This window comes from Oncorhynchus keta, unplaced genomic scaffold, assembly GCF_023373465.1.
Source record: "Oncorhynchus keta strain PuntledgeMale-10-30-2019 unplaced genomic scaffold, Oket_V2 Un_contig_6348_pilon_pilon, whole genome shotgun sequence".
In the NCBI taxonomy this organism is placed as follows: domain Eukaryota; kingdom Metazoa; phylum Chordata; class Actinopteri; order Salmoniformes; family Salmonidae; genus Oncorhynchus; species Oncorhynchus keta.
The window spans coordinates 845-17,990 of record NW_026288811.1 but is presented as its reverse complement, the minus strand read 5'-3'; the positions used below and the strand labels follow the sequence as shown (position 1 = coordinate 17,990).

General features: G+C 41.9%; 1 protein-coding gene across 1 annotated transcript; it reads right to left on the bottom strand.

The window, feature by feature from the left end:
• Nucleotides 1-1,422: 1,422 nt before the first annotated feature.
• On the bottom strand, nt 1,423-3,734 carry LOC118377742 (osteocalcin 2b-like). The gene is made up of 4 exons (XM_052511166.1): nt 3,563-3,734; nt 3,210-3,401; nt 2,620-2,746; nt 1,423-2,235 (listed from the first exon to the last, which is right to left on the bottom strand). Exons 1-4 carry the CDS (start codon nt 3,621-3,623, stop codon nt 2,133-2,135), a joined length of 483 nt encoding a protein of 160 aa, XP_052367126.1. The 5' UTR covers nt 3,624-3,734; the 3' UTR covers nt 1,423-2,132.
• Nucleotides 3,735-17,146: the final 13,412 nt, after the last annotated feature.

The following is a 17,146-nucleotide window of genomic DNA, read 5'->3' as shown; positions in this document are numbered from 1 at the left end:
ACATCATTGCCTTTGGGGCATACTAACATGCAATGTACAGCCTAAACTAGAGATTGGCTCCCTTGAAATGGGGTATCAGCCTACTCGGTGACACCCACAGAAAACAACTTTGCTCTTATTAGGTCACTTTAACTGTGGGAAATCAGCTCCCTATACAGCCTATAGGACATTCATATTGGACTGTGCAAGAGCTAAGACACAAATATTTGTGTAAAGTCTACACATTTGTGTTCTGTGAGTGTCAGTGAGTTGGCTGATACCCCATTTCTTGGGTGCACAATCCATAGGTTACGCTGTACAGTGCAATATGAATGTCCAATATACACAATAGACTGACTGGAAAGGGGATTTCCATCTGTCAAGTCCTGCAATAAGAGCTAAGATGTGAATATTTGTGTAAACTCTACACAGTTGTGTTCTGTGAGTGTCACTGAGCAGGCTGATACCCCATTGCATGGTCCCAATATCCATATGTAAGGCTGTACAGTGCATATAAGTATGCCACCAATGCAATTCAAAAGTCTAATACATCGATTTCAACTGAATTTAACTTTTTGTTGTGAAATTAACTAATTATTGTATTTTTAAAAAAAAATGTATATAACAACATTCCGGTCTTGTTTAGCATTATCTAGTCCAAATATGGCATGAATCAACGATTTGCATTGTTTTGAATCACTTTCAATGGGGGACATTTATTTTGAAGGCAAACCGCAAATTCCCCTCTTGTGGCTAGCTTCACACAGAGCTTAGGTTGATCTGTGGACGCGCGGTCACGTGAATACCACCAGGCCAGGCTATGGTTATAAAAAGGATTACATACTGTACTGTATTATAAAGTGGATGTGTGGACAGGACAGAATACACACTCTTTTCACGGCACTTCGATACAAAGTGATTTTCTTAGCAGGTTATGAGAGCATTTTTGCTAACCCTAACCCTTTTCCCAACCTTTATCCTCCATCTTCTAACCTGTTATGTATATTCTCCTAACCTGTTAAGTATTCCTAGCCCTCTACTAAAAAGTAACTTCGGTATCGAAGTGCCATGAAAATAGTTTTTCCCACTCAGCAGTTGAGGCTGCTGAAGGGAGGACGGCTCATAATAATGGCTGGAACAGAGCAAATGGAATGTATTTGATACCATTCCATTTATTCTTCTCCGTCCATTACCACGAGCCCGTCCTCCCCAATCAAGGTGCCACCAACCTCCTGTGGTGGACAGTCTGCAGAAGCAGTGATGACAATCAGTGAGCTATACCCTCATGTGTTAATATCTTGTCTTTAGGTATAAAAAAAAAACTACTTATTCAAACAAATACCGAAGAGGGCAATTGAGACATACTGGTATAGAAGCCTACATGGCCTAGGTCCCAATACTGTACTCAATTTGCGATTAAAAAAAACACCCAAACACAAAATATTAAAATGTTCTCCACTTTATTCAGCACTTATGTGCAAGAGAGTAGTCAAAGTGGCATCAACAAGGTTTGAGTTTGCATACAAACTGTGATGTTCTCACTCTTTCTAAACCCCTCCTTAGAAGATTGTTATCATCACGAAATCAATCAATACAAATCTATGACAGTATTGACTATCAGCAAGTTACACTACGTACAGGAAACAATAATTTAAAATGTATGATTATAATACATTGCAGATACATGATAATGTGCGCTTTAGCCTACCTAATACTACAAACGGATAAAGATTAATACATTTATGATACAATACATTTGCGGTTTTAGCACCATTCTTTGTGATATTGTGTTGAGCAATTTACATTAGCAGGCCCCTATAACCACAGGACCCAGTTCCAATATGCCTCTAGCTTCTCCTCAATATTACAAAAGCTTGGATTAGACATGCCTTTTCTTACATTACCCAAAACATATAGTTACAGCCGGCACTACGAGTACTGTAGCTACCAATTTCACTTGTGGCTGGTCTCGCAAAGTCCCATAACTTGGTCTGCTCCCTAAAACGTGGAGGAAACCTGTTTGTGTTTGTTTTCTATGCCCGTATAAGGACACTGTTGGGAGTGGTTGATCCCTTCTCAAGAATGTAGCTTCATGATGGTGAAATGGCAGAGAGTATTTTCTCTCTCTCCAGGTTGCATAGTAAAAAGTCTGTTTAGAAGGGAGGTGGTCCATAGTATGCGGTGTATGCTGCAACGATGCCTGCTGTCTCCGCCATGTGCTCACAGGCCAGGTTGAGCTCGCACACCTCACTCAGACTGGATGAGAGAGAGAAAGAGAGAGAAAGTTGGGGTTAATTGACTTCTCAGCAATTACACATAACTGTAGGATAAATGTACTTTATCAATTTGTTTGATGTGATTTTTTTTTTTTTTACAAAACAGCAGTGATATTCTGCCTATTTTGCTTCAGTCATTTGGCTTGTATGAAGTACAGTAAAAGTGTTGCCTAAATGTAAACATGTGTAAGGTAAAATGTAAACAGATTATTTGGCTTCTTGGCGGTGACGATGCAGTTAACATTCCACACACTTTTTCCCAAGCGTCATTGCAACGTCACACATTCTAACACCAAATCATGTGAGGTAACAGCCTTGACTGTTAAATGACTATTTCGAGTTCTAAAAGGGTATTGGAGCCTACCTCTCCACCTGGGTGAGGGCAGCAGATGCAGGTCCAGCCGCCCTCTTCCTCCTCAGCAACACTGAGGCCAGGTCTCTCTTCATAATCACCTCTGGCTCTGTAGCTGCAGCTGGGTCCTCTGCCGTAGCTGACACACACACACACACACACACACACACACACACACACACACACACACACACACACACACACACACACACACACACACACACACACACACACACACACACACACACACACACACACACACACACACACACACACACACACACACACACACACACACACACAGTACAAATGTGGTTTTGCTTCCTTTTTTAGAGCAGCCACGGTAGCCTATATTTATGAACAGTTTTACTTCCCTTTTTTTTGTAAACGTCAACACAAACCTATACACATACTCTTACACATTTCCTTAAACTGATACCATTACAAATACAAACACAAAGAAGGCTACCCTCTTTCCCGTTTCTATGCAGATCTGCATATACTGCATACACTATCTGCTAGTATCAATGCATCTGTTAACTTTACATCAGCACACTGCGGAGCAACGACACCATTTAGAGTTAGTTAGAGAGATGCCAGACCTTCAGCACTTGCTGACTCTGAAGAAGACGACGAGGAAGAGGAAGAGTCCGAGGAGTCTGAGGCCGAGGCTGATGAGTCGGAAGCCGAGGAGGAAGAGGAGGAAGCTGATGAAGATGCGGAGGAGTCTGCGGCTGGTGCTGGTTCAGCGGCAGGGTCAGGAGCAGGATCGAGAACCACATCAAGAGCCAGATCTGTTGAACAGAGAAAATTGGCTCGTTATAAACATGTATGAGCGTTTATGTCTTATTATAAAACATGTTATGTTAGTTCTCTCGTTAGTTAATCTCGTTCAGAATACATTGTCACAATCAAAAGTTATGATGAAACAACACAATATGCTTTCCCAACTTACCGTTCATGGACAGAGAGACCGACAGAACGGCACAAATGGTCAGGAGAGTCAGAGACTTCATGTTGTTTTTGGGTTGTTGTCTTGCTGCTTTCTTGAACTACCAGTGAGTGGTAGTGGTAGAACTTTGGTTCTTTCTCTCCTTCTTTCAATGTCTTCTTCACTGTATATCCCTCCATGGTCAATATATACTGTAGTCATCCCCTCCCAATCAGATACACACTATGGTCAGACTATGTGATTGGTTAGGGAATCGAATGTCAACTTGTACCACTTCCCTGGACACTCATCACATAACCACCCACACACCAGACAGGCACTGGAACTGGCTAAAACACACCCACACAAACATACACACTCCATGTGGCATACATACATGTACACGCAACCCATGTAGTGGAACCAGTCAAATGAAACAAGTAGGGATGTGTAAGAAGGTTTCTAAAAATGGAATTCTTCTTCTATGTAGCCCCTTTAATTGCACAGGGACTACTACATTTGATATAGAATGGACCTTACATAATCATCACGCCAGGAATATTGTGTCTGAAAACAGAAAAGTGCTGGTTTGAAAATGAATATAGGCTTTGAGTTGAGAAATATTATTTATAAACATAGGCTATTTCCGGCATTGTTATTGTTGTAGTGTACAGGTAACTTCCAAACTAAAGGAAACATCATCATAAAACATCATTCAATTTGGTTGATTCAAAGATCTCAGATCTTGCCAAAAACAAAATGAAGGTCAACTGGGCCTGCCCAGCTTTTTAAAATTTTATACATGACCCTGGGGACCAGGAACCACACCTGTGTGTAACTGGTTTTAATGTCTATGGCGTGGAAGCACCTGCTTTCAATAAACGTTATATCCCTCATTTATGCACGTGTTTCCTTTATTTTGGCAGTTACCTGTATGTGAATGCTAAAAGAAATCCTCTAAGAGTTATATTCATTCACGCCAATTATTCTGAATTCCAACCGATAATATCCCCCCATTTCGGTCTAAATGGAATCAATCCTGAAATTCTCCTGAAATCGATTCCATCCACACCATTCATCAGTGTAGTATAAATAATCCCAACAGATGTCACGGCCATTGCTGGAAGAAGACCAAGGTGCAGGGTGGTGAGCGTACATTTTCCTTTTTTTATTTCAAAATGTCGCCAACAAACAAAAAAACAACCGTGAAGCTTACAGGGCATTAGTGCCATAAACAAAGTTAACTACCTATAAAGACAGGTGGGGAAAAGGGCTGCCTACGTATGGTTCCCAATCAGAGACAACGATAGACAGCTGTCCCTGATTGAGAACCATGCCCAGCCAAAACAAAGAAACACAAAACATAGAAAATAGAACATAGACTACCCACCCCACATCACACCCTGACCTAACCAAATAGAGAAATAAAACGGCTCTCCAAGGACAGGGCGTGACAACAGAAATACCTCAAAAAGCCAAACGGGTCAGAATAGAAGCAACATATCCCTCGAAATAAGACATTGTCTATAAATTGTGATTGGATTTAAATCAGGCCCCAGCCAGTGGCATGTAGCGGATGACCCTGGATATGAGTTGCTGAGAGGCTCAGCTCCTCGGCTGCTCGCCTCAAACTCCCACCCCCACAAACCCCAAACTACAGCCCATGTCTACCACACACTACTAATCGAGTGACTGGGAACAGCACCGAGACTCATTATGTGACAGAGATTAATTACAGCCTACCAGTGTCCCACTGAAGCCACAGCCGTTCACTATATAAAGGCTGGGGCCATACAATTCCAGACAGATCCACAGCCACACGGTTTAAACTAACTTAACGATCCAACTGTTACAGCCACACTTGATGTATTTTTGCATATGCACAGGTATAAACAGCTTGCCTGGGTTGCTCATATGTTAAATACACAATGATGTGTGTGATATGCATATGGATTGGATAGATTTGTTTTGGTGGGGGCCTAATATAGACTGTGGTTGGTCGATATATAGAGATACAAGCTTGCATCTGATATCGGCTGATTTCAATTTCCAGACTGTGGACAGGGAGTAAAGCCACATTGAAAGGTAAATATGGTAGATAATCCAATATGTCTTGATGTATATATTTATATATCTCGGCGCTGACACCAGGGGCCTGGTTGTGTGTTACAATGAGAAATACCATTGCCCTCTGCTGTAGCAGACTGATCTTGTTGTCAATCTCTTGCTGGTCTGTTCTTGGTGTTAAAGGGGCAATCTGTAGTTGCTACATCCATTTTTTGACATAAATGATATGATATGTACCCATTGATTCTTGAAGAATATAACTTATAAAATGCCTCATGAGCTTATTTCAACTGTCAAACCCCATACAGAACCCAAAATATGAGCTTGTTATACTCCAATGTTTACGAAGTAAATGTAAACAACCACTGTATAGCCTCAAAACATGGTTAAAAGTATAATTTTGAAATCCTGCATGCTTAGTCCTTGAATTTGCCAATGAATTTGAGACTGGTTATATTTCCCTAGTCCCATCACTCAGCTTTTTACCGAAACTGGGAGAACGCCTTGTTTTGTATCAACTGTTTGGTTATGGTTTCAACTGCTGATTGCAGCTTTAAGGGTTTTTCTTGGATAGTGTGGGGTGTAATTTCAATGTCTGGTCCAGCATCCTATTTTGTGAACGCGTTTCAATGCAGGAGGACAAAGTTTGAGAAATCCTTTGCCACAAAATCCCGGGTCGAATAAACAAATATGTTAAGAGTCTAGGCTTTTCTGCAGGATCAGGTCTGTTTTAGTGTGCATTTTCATCCTAAAAATCACATACAGTGCAAGCCACATAGTAATCTTGACAAAATGTTTTATGGTTCTCCCAGTGCCAAAAGTGACACAGTTACAGACAGAGACAAGGGGAACTTAGCTCATTCCAGGCAGAGACAAGTGGCCCTTAGCTCATTCCAGACATAGACAAGTGGCCCATAGCTCATTACAGACCGAGATACGGAGCCCTTAGCTCATTACAGACAGAGATAATGGGCCCTTAGCTCATTACAGACAGAGATAATGGGCCCTTCGCTCATTCCAAAGACACAAAACTCTGCTTATTTTATTTTGCATACATTGTAAAGTTTAAACAAAGTAGCTGACGGTTTTGTTAGTGCATGACTCCCCTAGGGGACAACGTGGCAGTGTGCTATATAGTAACTATAATATTGTAATTATGTATTTGTATTGTGAGATGCTTCCATAGTCCTACTTGTTAAAACCATACACTTATTAATACAAAGGCCTTATGTATATAATCTTAAAGAGTGTTCAGTCTGAGCCATGACTGATATAAGAGGGGTTTTGAAACACCCTGTTGGACATTTTAGTAACTACACTGCTATTATTACATACCTAAGGGTAGAGATGAGTTGGCCTAATTATTTGAAGCATCCTTGCACATTGACCCTGTACAATATTCCCTGCCGTTCTCTGAGTGCAACTTCACTCTATAGCCGATCATTAAAACACAAGGGAATTGGAGTTTCTGACCTTACAGAGTTGAGGCCAGTTGTATGACTAGCAACAGTGAAGTACACTCCTTTACAGAACCTGTGTGAATTGTTTGCTTCAAAAAAAAAATCTGGTCTTGCAAAGATGCTAAGCTGGTTGAGGTGTAGGTTTTAGACTGTGTCTGCAAGTGGAAATATAGGGGTCTGAGGTGTAAAACAGAATACAGACGAGTCTTAACCTTGGGCTACCACATCTGGAGACAAGGGCAGATTTCCGAGGAAAAGACAAGAGTGGGGAGAGAGAGAGAGAGATCACTAGCAACTATCTGACACCACAAACTATTCCAGTCATCAACAGCTCTCAAGTCTCATCCTGAAAGGCTGTGTATACGTACGTACGGGTGAGGTTCAATAGTCAGTATATCAGTATAATAGTATATCTCCACCATTTAAAAAAATGGTCTATGTGCCAGTGGACGCTCCACAGAGGAGGAAGGGGAGGACCATCCTCCTCATTGAAATTTCATAAAAATACAAATAGTGAAACATAAATATGTTATCCTTTTTTAGATAAATCTATACTAAGTATATTCATATGTCACCAAATAATTTATTAAAACACTGTTTTGCAATGCAGGTCTATGGTTACTTTGACAGCACTCTTTGGGGTAGCACCATGGTTTAGCTGGAGGACAGTTAGCTTACATTTTCATCTGGCTACATTGACTTCAATACAACACCTCGGAGGCTCGTCGGCCTCACCTCCTTCCATACATGTTAATTAACACAACTTCCAGAGGATGACCTTCAACCAATCAAAGCTTTTGCTGTATGAACTGACATGTTGTCCATCCAATCATAGGATTAGGATCAGAGAATGAACCTGTGTTGTATTGGAGTTGTGAAGCTTGGTGAGTTGGTGACCTTATTGGATAGAGATTAGGAGTGAAAAGGTATAGTTGAGCATTTTTAGAATATTATTCAATTCAAATTAGTTTCTTCAAATTACAGGAGACGGAGGCGATAGATTATAAATTGTTTTCTTGGTTTTAGAACTTTATTTTTGTGTCCAGTTAGTGCAATTTATTTCAATTTTCCTTGCTAAGCAGTAGCTATCTACCAGCGCGAGTGTGCAGTTTTCGTTGCCAGAATTGCAGAATGGTCAAAGCTACCGAAAAGGTTGTAGACTTTTATTGAAGAAACCCTATCATTCTGTGGGATAAACAGAAAAAGGTGCGAATTAAAACCGAGGGTTAACGTCTGCCCGAGATCAGTTTCATGAAGAAGAATGAAAGGGTGAAGACGTTCAATACCAATTGGTATCAAAACAGTGGATGCTCCTCAGTGAATTTTACACAAATAATGTTTTCCAAACATTTAAAAAGTTATCCATTTTAGATAAAACAACACCAAAAATATAATCATGTTACCAAATAATTTATTATAACACACTATTTTACAAAGAAGGTCTGCTGTAGCCTCAACAGCACCATGATGTAGCTGGAGGACAGCTAGCTTCCATCCCCCTTTGGGTACATTGACTTCAATACAGAACTTAGGAGGGTCATGGTTCTCACCCCCTTCCATAGTCTTACACAGTAATTATGACAACTTCCGGAGGACATCTTCCAACCTATCAGAGCTTTCGTTGCATGAACCAACATTTTGTCCACCCAATTAAAGGATCAGAGAATGAATCTAGTACTGAAAGAATAAACTACAGTTAGCTAGCACTGCAGTATATAAAATGTGGTGAGTAGTTGAATAAAAGAGAGAAATAGTTGACCAGTTTTGAACAAATTAATTTCTTCCAAAATTAAGGAGAAGCAAGAGAGAAAAAGGGAGAGATTGTTTTTTTTGTTCAATTGCAGTTACTTAGCAAGCAAATGCAGTTAGCTAGTTTAGCCTACTGAAACACCCTGCTCAAACAGAGGGATGCTATGTTAGCTAGCTGGCTATGACTTTCCAACACAACACTGGAACTCTTCCAAGTCAAGGTAAGCTTTTGGTTTTACAACTGCTTAGTACACTGCAGAAGGTTTACTAACATGTTAGTTCTATTAGCTATGCTGACTATGCAATTAAAGTCCACAAGTTAAGGGAAGAGGTGAGAGGAGGAGAGTGCAAAGATGCGAGAATGAATACAACATGGCTTCTATGAAAGTGAACTGTGCTTACGCATGATCAGGAGTATATTCATTAAGTAGATTCTGTTAAAAAATGTTTCTTAAATGGACGCAAATGGAACAAAACAAGGATAAACATACCTGAATTTGTCCAATAGAAAATATAATTTGTAACGGTTGGACTAATGATTACATCCTATATCAGCTAGATGCAGGCGCCCTTGCCTCGGCAGAAGCGACAGGCGTCCTTGCCTCGGCAGAAGCGACAGGCGTCCTTGCCTCGGCAGAAGCGACAGGCGCCCTTGCCTCGGCAGAAGCGACAGGCGCCCTTGCCTCGGCAGAAGCGACAGGCGCCCTTGCCTCGGCAGAAGCGACAGGCGCCCTTGCCTCGGCAGAAGCGACAGGCCTTGAACAGGAGGGCCAACTCCTCAAGCAACATGGATTTTAGCATCAGTGATGTTTCTCAGGATTTTGGGTATGAGGGTGGCAATGAAAGCACCCAATGTGTCAGCTCCAGCAGTGTTCAAGGCAGCATCGTTGAACAGTCAGAATGGCAATACTGTCTACTCCCAAACCTGCCACACCACTGGGTAGGTTATACCTCTCGGACTGTCGTGATGTTGGCATCTCTGAACCAAGCAACCTGCTAAAATAGCCCCGCCACAAGGGAACGGCTACTGGGATGCAATATAATGTGCAACTTTTACACTCACCTGCACTTTGTTCTGATTTTGAAATCCGTTGTACTAATCATCTATCAACAGAATTGCAATGGTAGATTCATCGTTTGGATGACAATTCCGAGTTGTTGCTGACACTTTCTTTAAGCTTCCACTGTATGCTTTTGCGTCGACCAGGGAGTTGCTGCTGCTCATTCTACCCTGCATTACTTGTAATTACAATAAAATATTGTACCTTTTTAAAAGTGTCTCCTTGTGTTTTGATATACTGTGTTTTTAATGTCTACCTCTGCCTGGATGGCAGGAAGCTTGGCCCCAGTAAAGTACTAGGCCGTTCGCGCTACCGAATGCAACAGTGAAATGCTTACTTACGAGCCTGTAAGCAACAATGCAGTTTAAAAACAAATAATACTAAGAATAAGAAATAAAAGTAACAAGTAATTAAAGAGCAGCAGTAAAATAACAATAGTGAGACTATATACAGGGGTGTACAGAGTCAATGTGTAGGTGCACCGTTTTAGTTGAGGTAATATGTAGGTGGAGTTATTAAAATGACAATGCATAGATGATAACCACAGAGATTAGCAGCGGTGTAAAGGGGGGTGCAAGTAGTCTGATTAGCCGTTTGACTAGATGTTCAGGAGTCTTATGGATTGGGGGTAGAAGCTGTTGAGAAGCCTCTTGGACCTAGACTTGGTGCTCCGGTACCACTTGCCGTGCGGTAGCAGAGAAGCCAGTCAATGACTAGGGTGGCTGGAGTCTTTGACACTTTTTAGGGCCTTTCTCTGTCATTGCCTGGTACAGAGGTCCTGGGTGGCAGGAAGCTTGTCCCCAGTGATGTACTAGGCCGTTCACACTACCCTCTGTAGTGCCCTGCGGTCGGTGGCTGAGCAGTTGCCATACTGGGCAGATATTCAACCAGTCAGGATACTCTTGATGGTGCAGCTGTAGAACCTTTAGAGAATATGAGGATCCATGCCAAATCTTTTCAGTCTCCTGAGTGGGAATAGGTTTTGTCGTGCTGGCTTCACGACTGTCTTGGTGTGCTTGGAACATGTTCGCTTGTTGGTGATGTGGACACACAGCCTGGTTCCTCTCTAGGTTTCTTCCTAGGTTTTGGCCTTCCTAGGGAGTTTTTCCTAGCCACTGTGCTTCTACACCTGCATTGCTAGCTGTTTAGGGATTTAGGCTGGGTTTCTGTACAGCACTTTGAGATATCAGCTGATGTACGAAGGGCTATATAAATACATTTGATTTGACACCAAGGAACTTGAAGCTCTCAACCGCCTCTACTACAGCCCCATGAGAATGGGGGAATGCTCTGTCCTCTCCTTCCTGTAGTCCACAATCATCTCCTTTGTCTTGATCACATTGAGGGAATGGTTGTTGTCCTTGCACCACACGGCCAGGTCTCTGACCTCCCTGTAGGCTGTCTCGTTGTCTGGTCAGGCTTACCACTGTCAACAAACTTAATGATGGTGTTGGAGTAGTGCCTGGCCGTGCTGTCATGAGTGAACAGGGAGTACAGGAGGGGACTGAGCACGCACCCCTGAGTGGCCCCGCGTTGAGGATCAGTGTGGCGGATGTGTTATTACCTACCCTTACCACCTGGTGGCGGGCCGTCAGGAAGTCCAGGATCCAGTTGCAGAGGGAGGTGTTTAGTCCCAGGGTCCTTAGCTTATTGATGAGCTTTGAGGGCACTATGATGTTGAATGCTGAGCACTAGTCAAAGAATAGCAGTGTGGAGTGCAATAAAATTGCATCTGTGGATCTGTTAGGACGGCATGCAAATTGTAGTGGGTCTAGGGTTTCTGGGATAATGGTGTTGATGTGAGCCATGACCTGCCTTTCAAAGCACTTCATAGCTACAGATGTGAGTGCTACGGGTTGGTAGTCATTTAGGCAGGTTACCTTAGTGTTCTTGAGCACAGGGACTATAGTGGTCTCCTTATAACATGTTGGTATTACAGACTTGGACAGGGAGAGGTTTAAAATGTCAGTGAAGACACTTGCCAGTTGGTCAGCACCTGCTCTCAGTACATGTCCTGGTAATCTGTCAAGCCCTGCCGTCTTGTGAATGTTGACCTGTTTAAAGGTCTTACGGAGAGCGTGATCACACAGCCTTCCTGATCAGCTTTTGCTCTGATGCATTGCTCTGTTTCAGTGTTATTTGCCTCAAAGTAAGCATAGAAGTATTTTAGCTCGTCTGGTAGGCAGGTGTCACTTGGCAGCTCTCGGCTGTGCTTCCCTTTGTAGTCTGTAAAGGTTCGCAAGCCCTGCCACATCCGACGAGTGTCAGAGCCGGTGTAGTACGATCAATCTTAGTCCTGTATTGACGCTTTGCCTGTTTGATGGTTCATCGGAGGGCATAGCGGGATTTCTTATAAGCTTCCGGGTTGGCGTCCCGCTCCTTGAAAGCGGCAACTCTAGCCTTTAGCTCAGTGCAAATGTTGCCTGTAATCCATGGCTTCTGGTTGGGTTATGTGCGTACAGTCACTGTGGGGACGACGTCATTGATGCACTTATTGATGAAGCCAATGACTGATGTGGTGTAATCCTCAATGTCATCGGAGGAATCACGGAATATATTCCAGTCTGTGCTTGCAAAACAGTCATGTAGCTTAGCAGCTGCTTCATCTGACCACTTTTTTTATCAAGTCACTGGTGTTTCCTGCTTAAATTATTGCTTGTATGCAGGAGGATAGAATTATGGTCAGATTTGCCAAATGGAGGGTGAGGAAGAGCTTTGTATGCGTCTCTGTGTGTGGAGTAAAGGTGGTCCAGAGTTTTTTTCCCCCTCTGGTTGCACATGTAACATGCTGATAGAAATATGGTAAGATGTATTAAAGTTTCCATACATTTAAGTCCCCTGGCTACGAGGAGAACCGTCTCCCGGTGAGCGTTTTCCTTTTTGCTTATGGCAGAATACAGTTCATTCAATGCGGTCTTAGTGCCAGCCTCAGTCTGTCGTCCTCAACACTGGGGCCCCACAAGGGTGCGTTCTGAGCCCTCTCCTGTACTCCCTGTTCACCCACGACTGCGTGGCTGCGCACGCCTCCAACTCAGTCATCAAGTTTGCGGACGACACAACAGTGGTAGGCTTGATTACCAACAACGACGAGACGGCCTACAGGGAGGAGGTGAGGGCCCTCGGAGTGTGGTGTCAGGAAAATAACCTCACACTCAACGTCAACAAAACTAAGGAGATGATTGTGGACTTCCGGAAACAGCAGAGGGAACAAGTTTTAAGTTCATCTGGATACACATCACAGACAAACTGAATTGGTCCACTCACACAGACAGCATCGTGAAGAAGGCGCAGCAGCGCCTCTTCAACCTCAGGAGGCTGAAGAAATTTGGCTTGTCACCAAAAGCACTCACAAACTTCTACAGATGCACAATCGAGAGCATCCTGGCGGGCTGTATCACCGCCTGGTACGGCAACTGCTCCGCCCTCAACCGTAAGGCTCTCCAGAGGGTAGTGAGGTCTGCACAACGCATCACCGGGGGCAAACTACCTGCCCTCCAGGACACCTACACCACCCGATGTTACAGGAAGGCCATAAAGATCATCAAGGACATCAACCACCCGAGCCACTGCCTGTTCACCCCGCTATCATCCAGAAGGCGAGGTCAGTACAGGTGCATCAAAGCAGGGACCGAGAGACTGAAAAACAGCTTCTATCTCAAGGCCATCAGACTGTTAAACAGCCACCACTTACATTGAGTGGCCGCTGCCAACACACTGACACTGACTCAACTCCAGCCACTTTAATAATGGGAATTGATGGGAAATGATGTAAAATATATCACTAGCCACTTTAAACAATGCTACCTTATATAATGTTACATACCCTACATTATTCATCTCATATGCATATGTATATACTGTACTCTATATCATCGACTGCATCCTTATGTAATACATGTATCACTAGCCACTTTAACTATGCCACTTTGTTTACATACTCATCTTATATGTATATACTGTACTCGATACCATCTACTGTATCTTGCCTATGCTGCTCTGTACCATCACTCATTCATATATCCTTATGTACATATTCTTTATCCCCTTACACTGTGTATAAGACAGTAGTTTAGGAATTGTTAGTTAGATTACTTGTTGGTTATTACTGCATTGTCGGAACTAGAAGCACAAGCATTTCGCTACACTCGCATTAACATCTGCTAACCATGTGTATGTGACAAATAAATTTGATTTGATTTGTATGTATACAGCTACAAAAAATACAGATGAAAACTCTCTAGGTAGATAGTGTAGTCTACAGCTTATCATGAGATATTCTTCCTCAGGCTGGCAATAGCTCGAGACTTCCTTAGATATCGTGCACCAGCTGTTATTTACAAAAATACATAGTCCACCGCTGTTCTATCCTGGAGGATAGCCAGCTGTATGTTGATAATGTCGTTGTTCAGCCATGACTCCGTGAAGCATAAGATATTACAATTTTGAATTAATCTTCCGCGTAGGTCATCTATTTTGTTTTCCAAAGATTGCACGTTTGCTAGCAGAATGGAAGGAAGTGGGGGTTTATTCGATCGCCTACTAAATCTCAGAAGGCAGTTCAGCCTCTGGCCCCCTTTTCTCCACCTTCTCTTCACACAAATCACAGATCTGGGCCTGTCCCAAAAAAACGATCCTGTTCCAAAAAAAAGGATTCTGCCAGTCCGTGGTGAGTAATTGCAGTTATTTTCGGTCATAAGAGATGATAGCGGCAACATTATGTACAAAATAAGTTTAAAAAACAAGTTCCAAACAACTCAAGAAACTAACAAAAAACACAATTGGTTGGGAATATGTCAATCAACTTAAATATGCTCTACACACAACAGAATATCTTTGAACATGTACATTTCTGCTGAAATCATTCACTAACTGCATATTATGAGAATTCTGACCTTCAATTGGTCTATTCATTGGAGGGATAACCTGTTATCCTACACCTAACAGTGTTTGTTATACACAAATTAAGTTTAAAAAAAACAGCATTTGTATAATTCCAATGACTTCAAATTCAGGCATTTTACTATTTTTAACTTTTTGTCTTTGTTTCCTTGGTCAATTATAGATATATTCTCCACACTTCATTAAACGGAACCTGCGCCAATGTCCCAGCAACAAAAGGAACGGGCTCGCATGCCTCTTCAGCAGAAGCAACCAGCCACAATGCCTCAGCAAGTGTGACGACTGGCGCCAATACCTTAGGTGAAGCAACAGGCTCTCGTGCCTCATCAGCAGAAGGAAACAGCCACAATGACTCGGCAGAAGCAACCGTCCAAAATTTCCATCAGAAATCACCTGCTTGACTCGCATTACAAATACCTGCACTGCAAATTTACACAAGATTTCAACCAGCCTTGTGATGTCAAGGTGTAGTTTTAACATCTTTGTATTGTTAGCCTGTCATGTTCAGTCATATAACCAGACTATACCTACAGACAGTTAATGTACTGGCACATCCCTATTTTGATATCTATTTCCCATACTTCTGTCTTTCTCTTTGTCGCTAGCTCTCTCTCGTTTTCTCTCACTCTCACTCTCTCTCACACCACACACACACAGACATACACACAGACAGCAGTGGGTCTGTACCAGTCAGAGGTGAAGGGGCACATCCTGCTCTTTATCAACATGGGGAGTGGTGACTATGAAGTGCTCAAGGACCGGCTAGGTCAGGAGCTCTGGCCCCAGAATTAGTTTAAAAGATGAGATCAGGCAAGCAGCTACTGGACCTGAAAAGAGCTACTCACCAAAACCTCTATTATATTGGCTATTTGATTCAGATCTTAAGATAATGTCCCTAATCCACTATTTGGAACAAGTTATTTTGAATCCACTCTTTAATTGCAGCTTGAATTGAATTTGTAAATTGATTCATTGGAGTCAGATGTGATGAACAGCTTTGTGATCTGAGAAAACCCTTACCAAATACGGGAGATAAGGAAATGCCCATCAACAAAATTCTCATATATATATATATTGAACTACTTTTGACATTGGTCTCGTCCAAAAAAAACACTGATTTTAGTTTTAGTTTCAGTTGCAGAACGTTTTGCTACCTTGTGCCCTACTGAACATAACTATTATTTATTTGTCTTGGTTCCTGTTTGTGCTGGTAAACGGGCTGAAGTCCAATGGAAAATCTCTGGCCTACTTCGGCCTGATGTCAGTGACCTTCCCGCGTGGGCATTTACGACGGCGAGTCAGCCATGAAATGGCTCATGCACGAGGGAGAGATCTCCACTCGCTCATAAGAGGCGATCTCAAGGTCTGAGGTGAAAACAAACGAGTTCAAATGGTATTGGTTTTCTTTCAAATTCCTTTGAGGGTTGATTGATCCTGCCTGGAGTGACAGATAAACTCTCAATTATGAGCAGCTAAAAAAGTATTTGAAAGAAACAAATTCATTTTGAAGCCATGTCTATGGAGCAGTATACAATTAAGTGGCTTTGATAATATATAGAAAGCAGCAGTGAATTATACTGAGTTGCCTCTATATAATCTATCTAAATTGCTTCTCAAGTACTTTTTTCTTAATTTTAAGAGGTGAAGCAGGCAGTAGTACCTGATCCTAAAACTGAGTTGTAAAACAAACAAATAAATGAATGTAAATGATAATTGTGTCTGTTTTGGAGTCCGTATTGATTTCTGTCTGAATCTGATGTAGGCTATTTGTGTGCTCTGGTGGGCACGGTGTGTCTTTATGTGAGGACTGCCATCAGCTCAGTGACTACTCACCACAGAGATTTTGGATCTGATGGTTACAATCGCAACTGACTGACCTCAGTAGACTAATAGGGCCTGGAGGGTCTAACAGAGAAAAAAGAATTGGAATCTGTCTTCAGAAAGAATAACCGTTGAGGATTTCAAATGCAATCGCAAAGAAACAACAAATACAATAGAATAAGATGCCATACAATACATATTTGTGTATTTTCATGCAAATGCTACATTTAAGTACAGACCTGTATTCAAAAACATGTGTATTTCAGTATGTGAGTAATATTATCTGGGTTATAATACAAATTGTATTATTTGACAGTATTTTGAAATACTTATTTAATACATTGGAGTGTAAATTAGTGTGTGATTTTGAGTTTTCAAACACTTTCCAAGTGTATTTCTAAATATATAACATTTAACTACTTTTCAAATAAAAGATCAGAATACTTACTTTGAATGTATGTGAAATTAATTGAAATATTTTAAATTGTATTTGAACCCAAGTCTGATTTAAGTGACATACATTTGCGTTCCAGTTACAGTAGGCCAGCCTA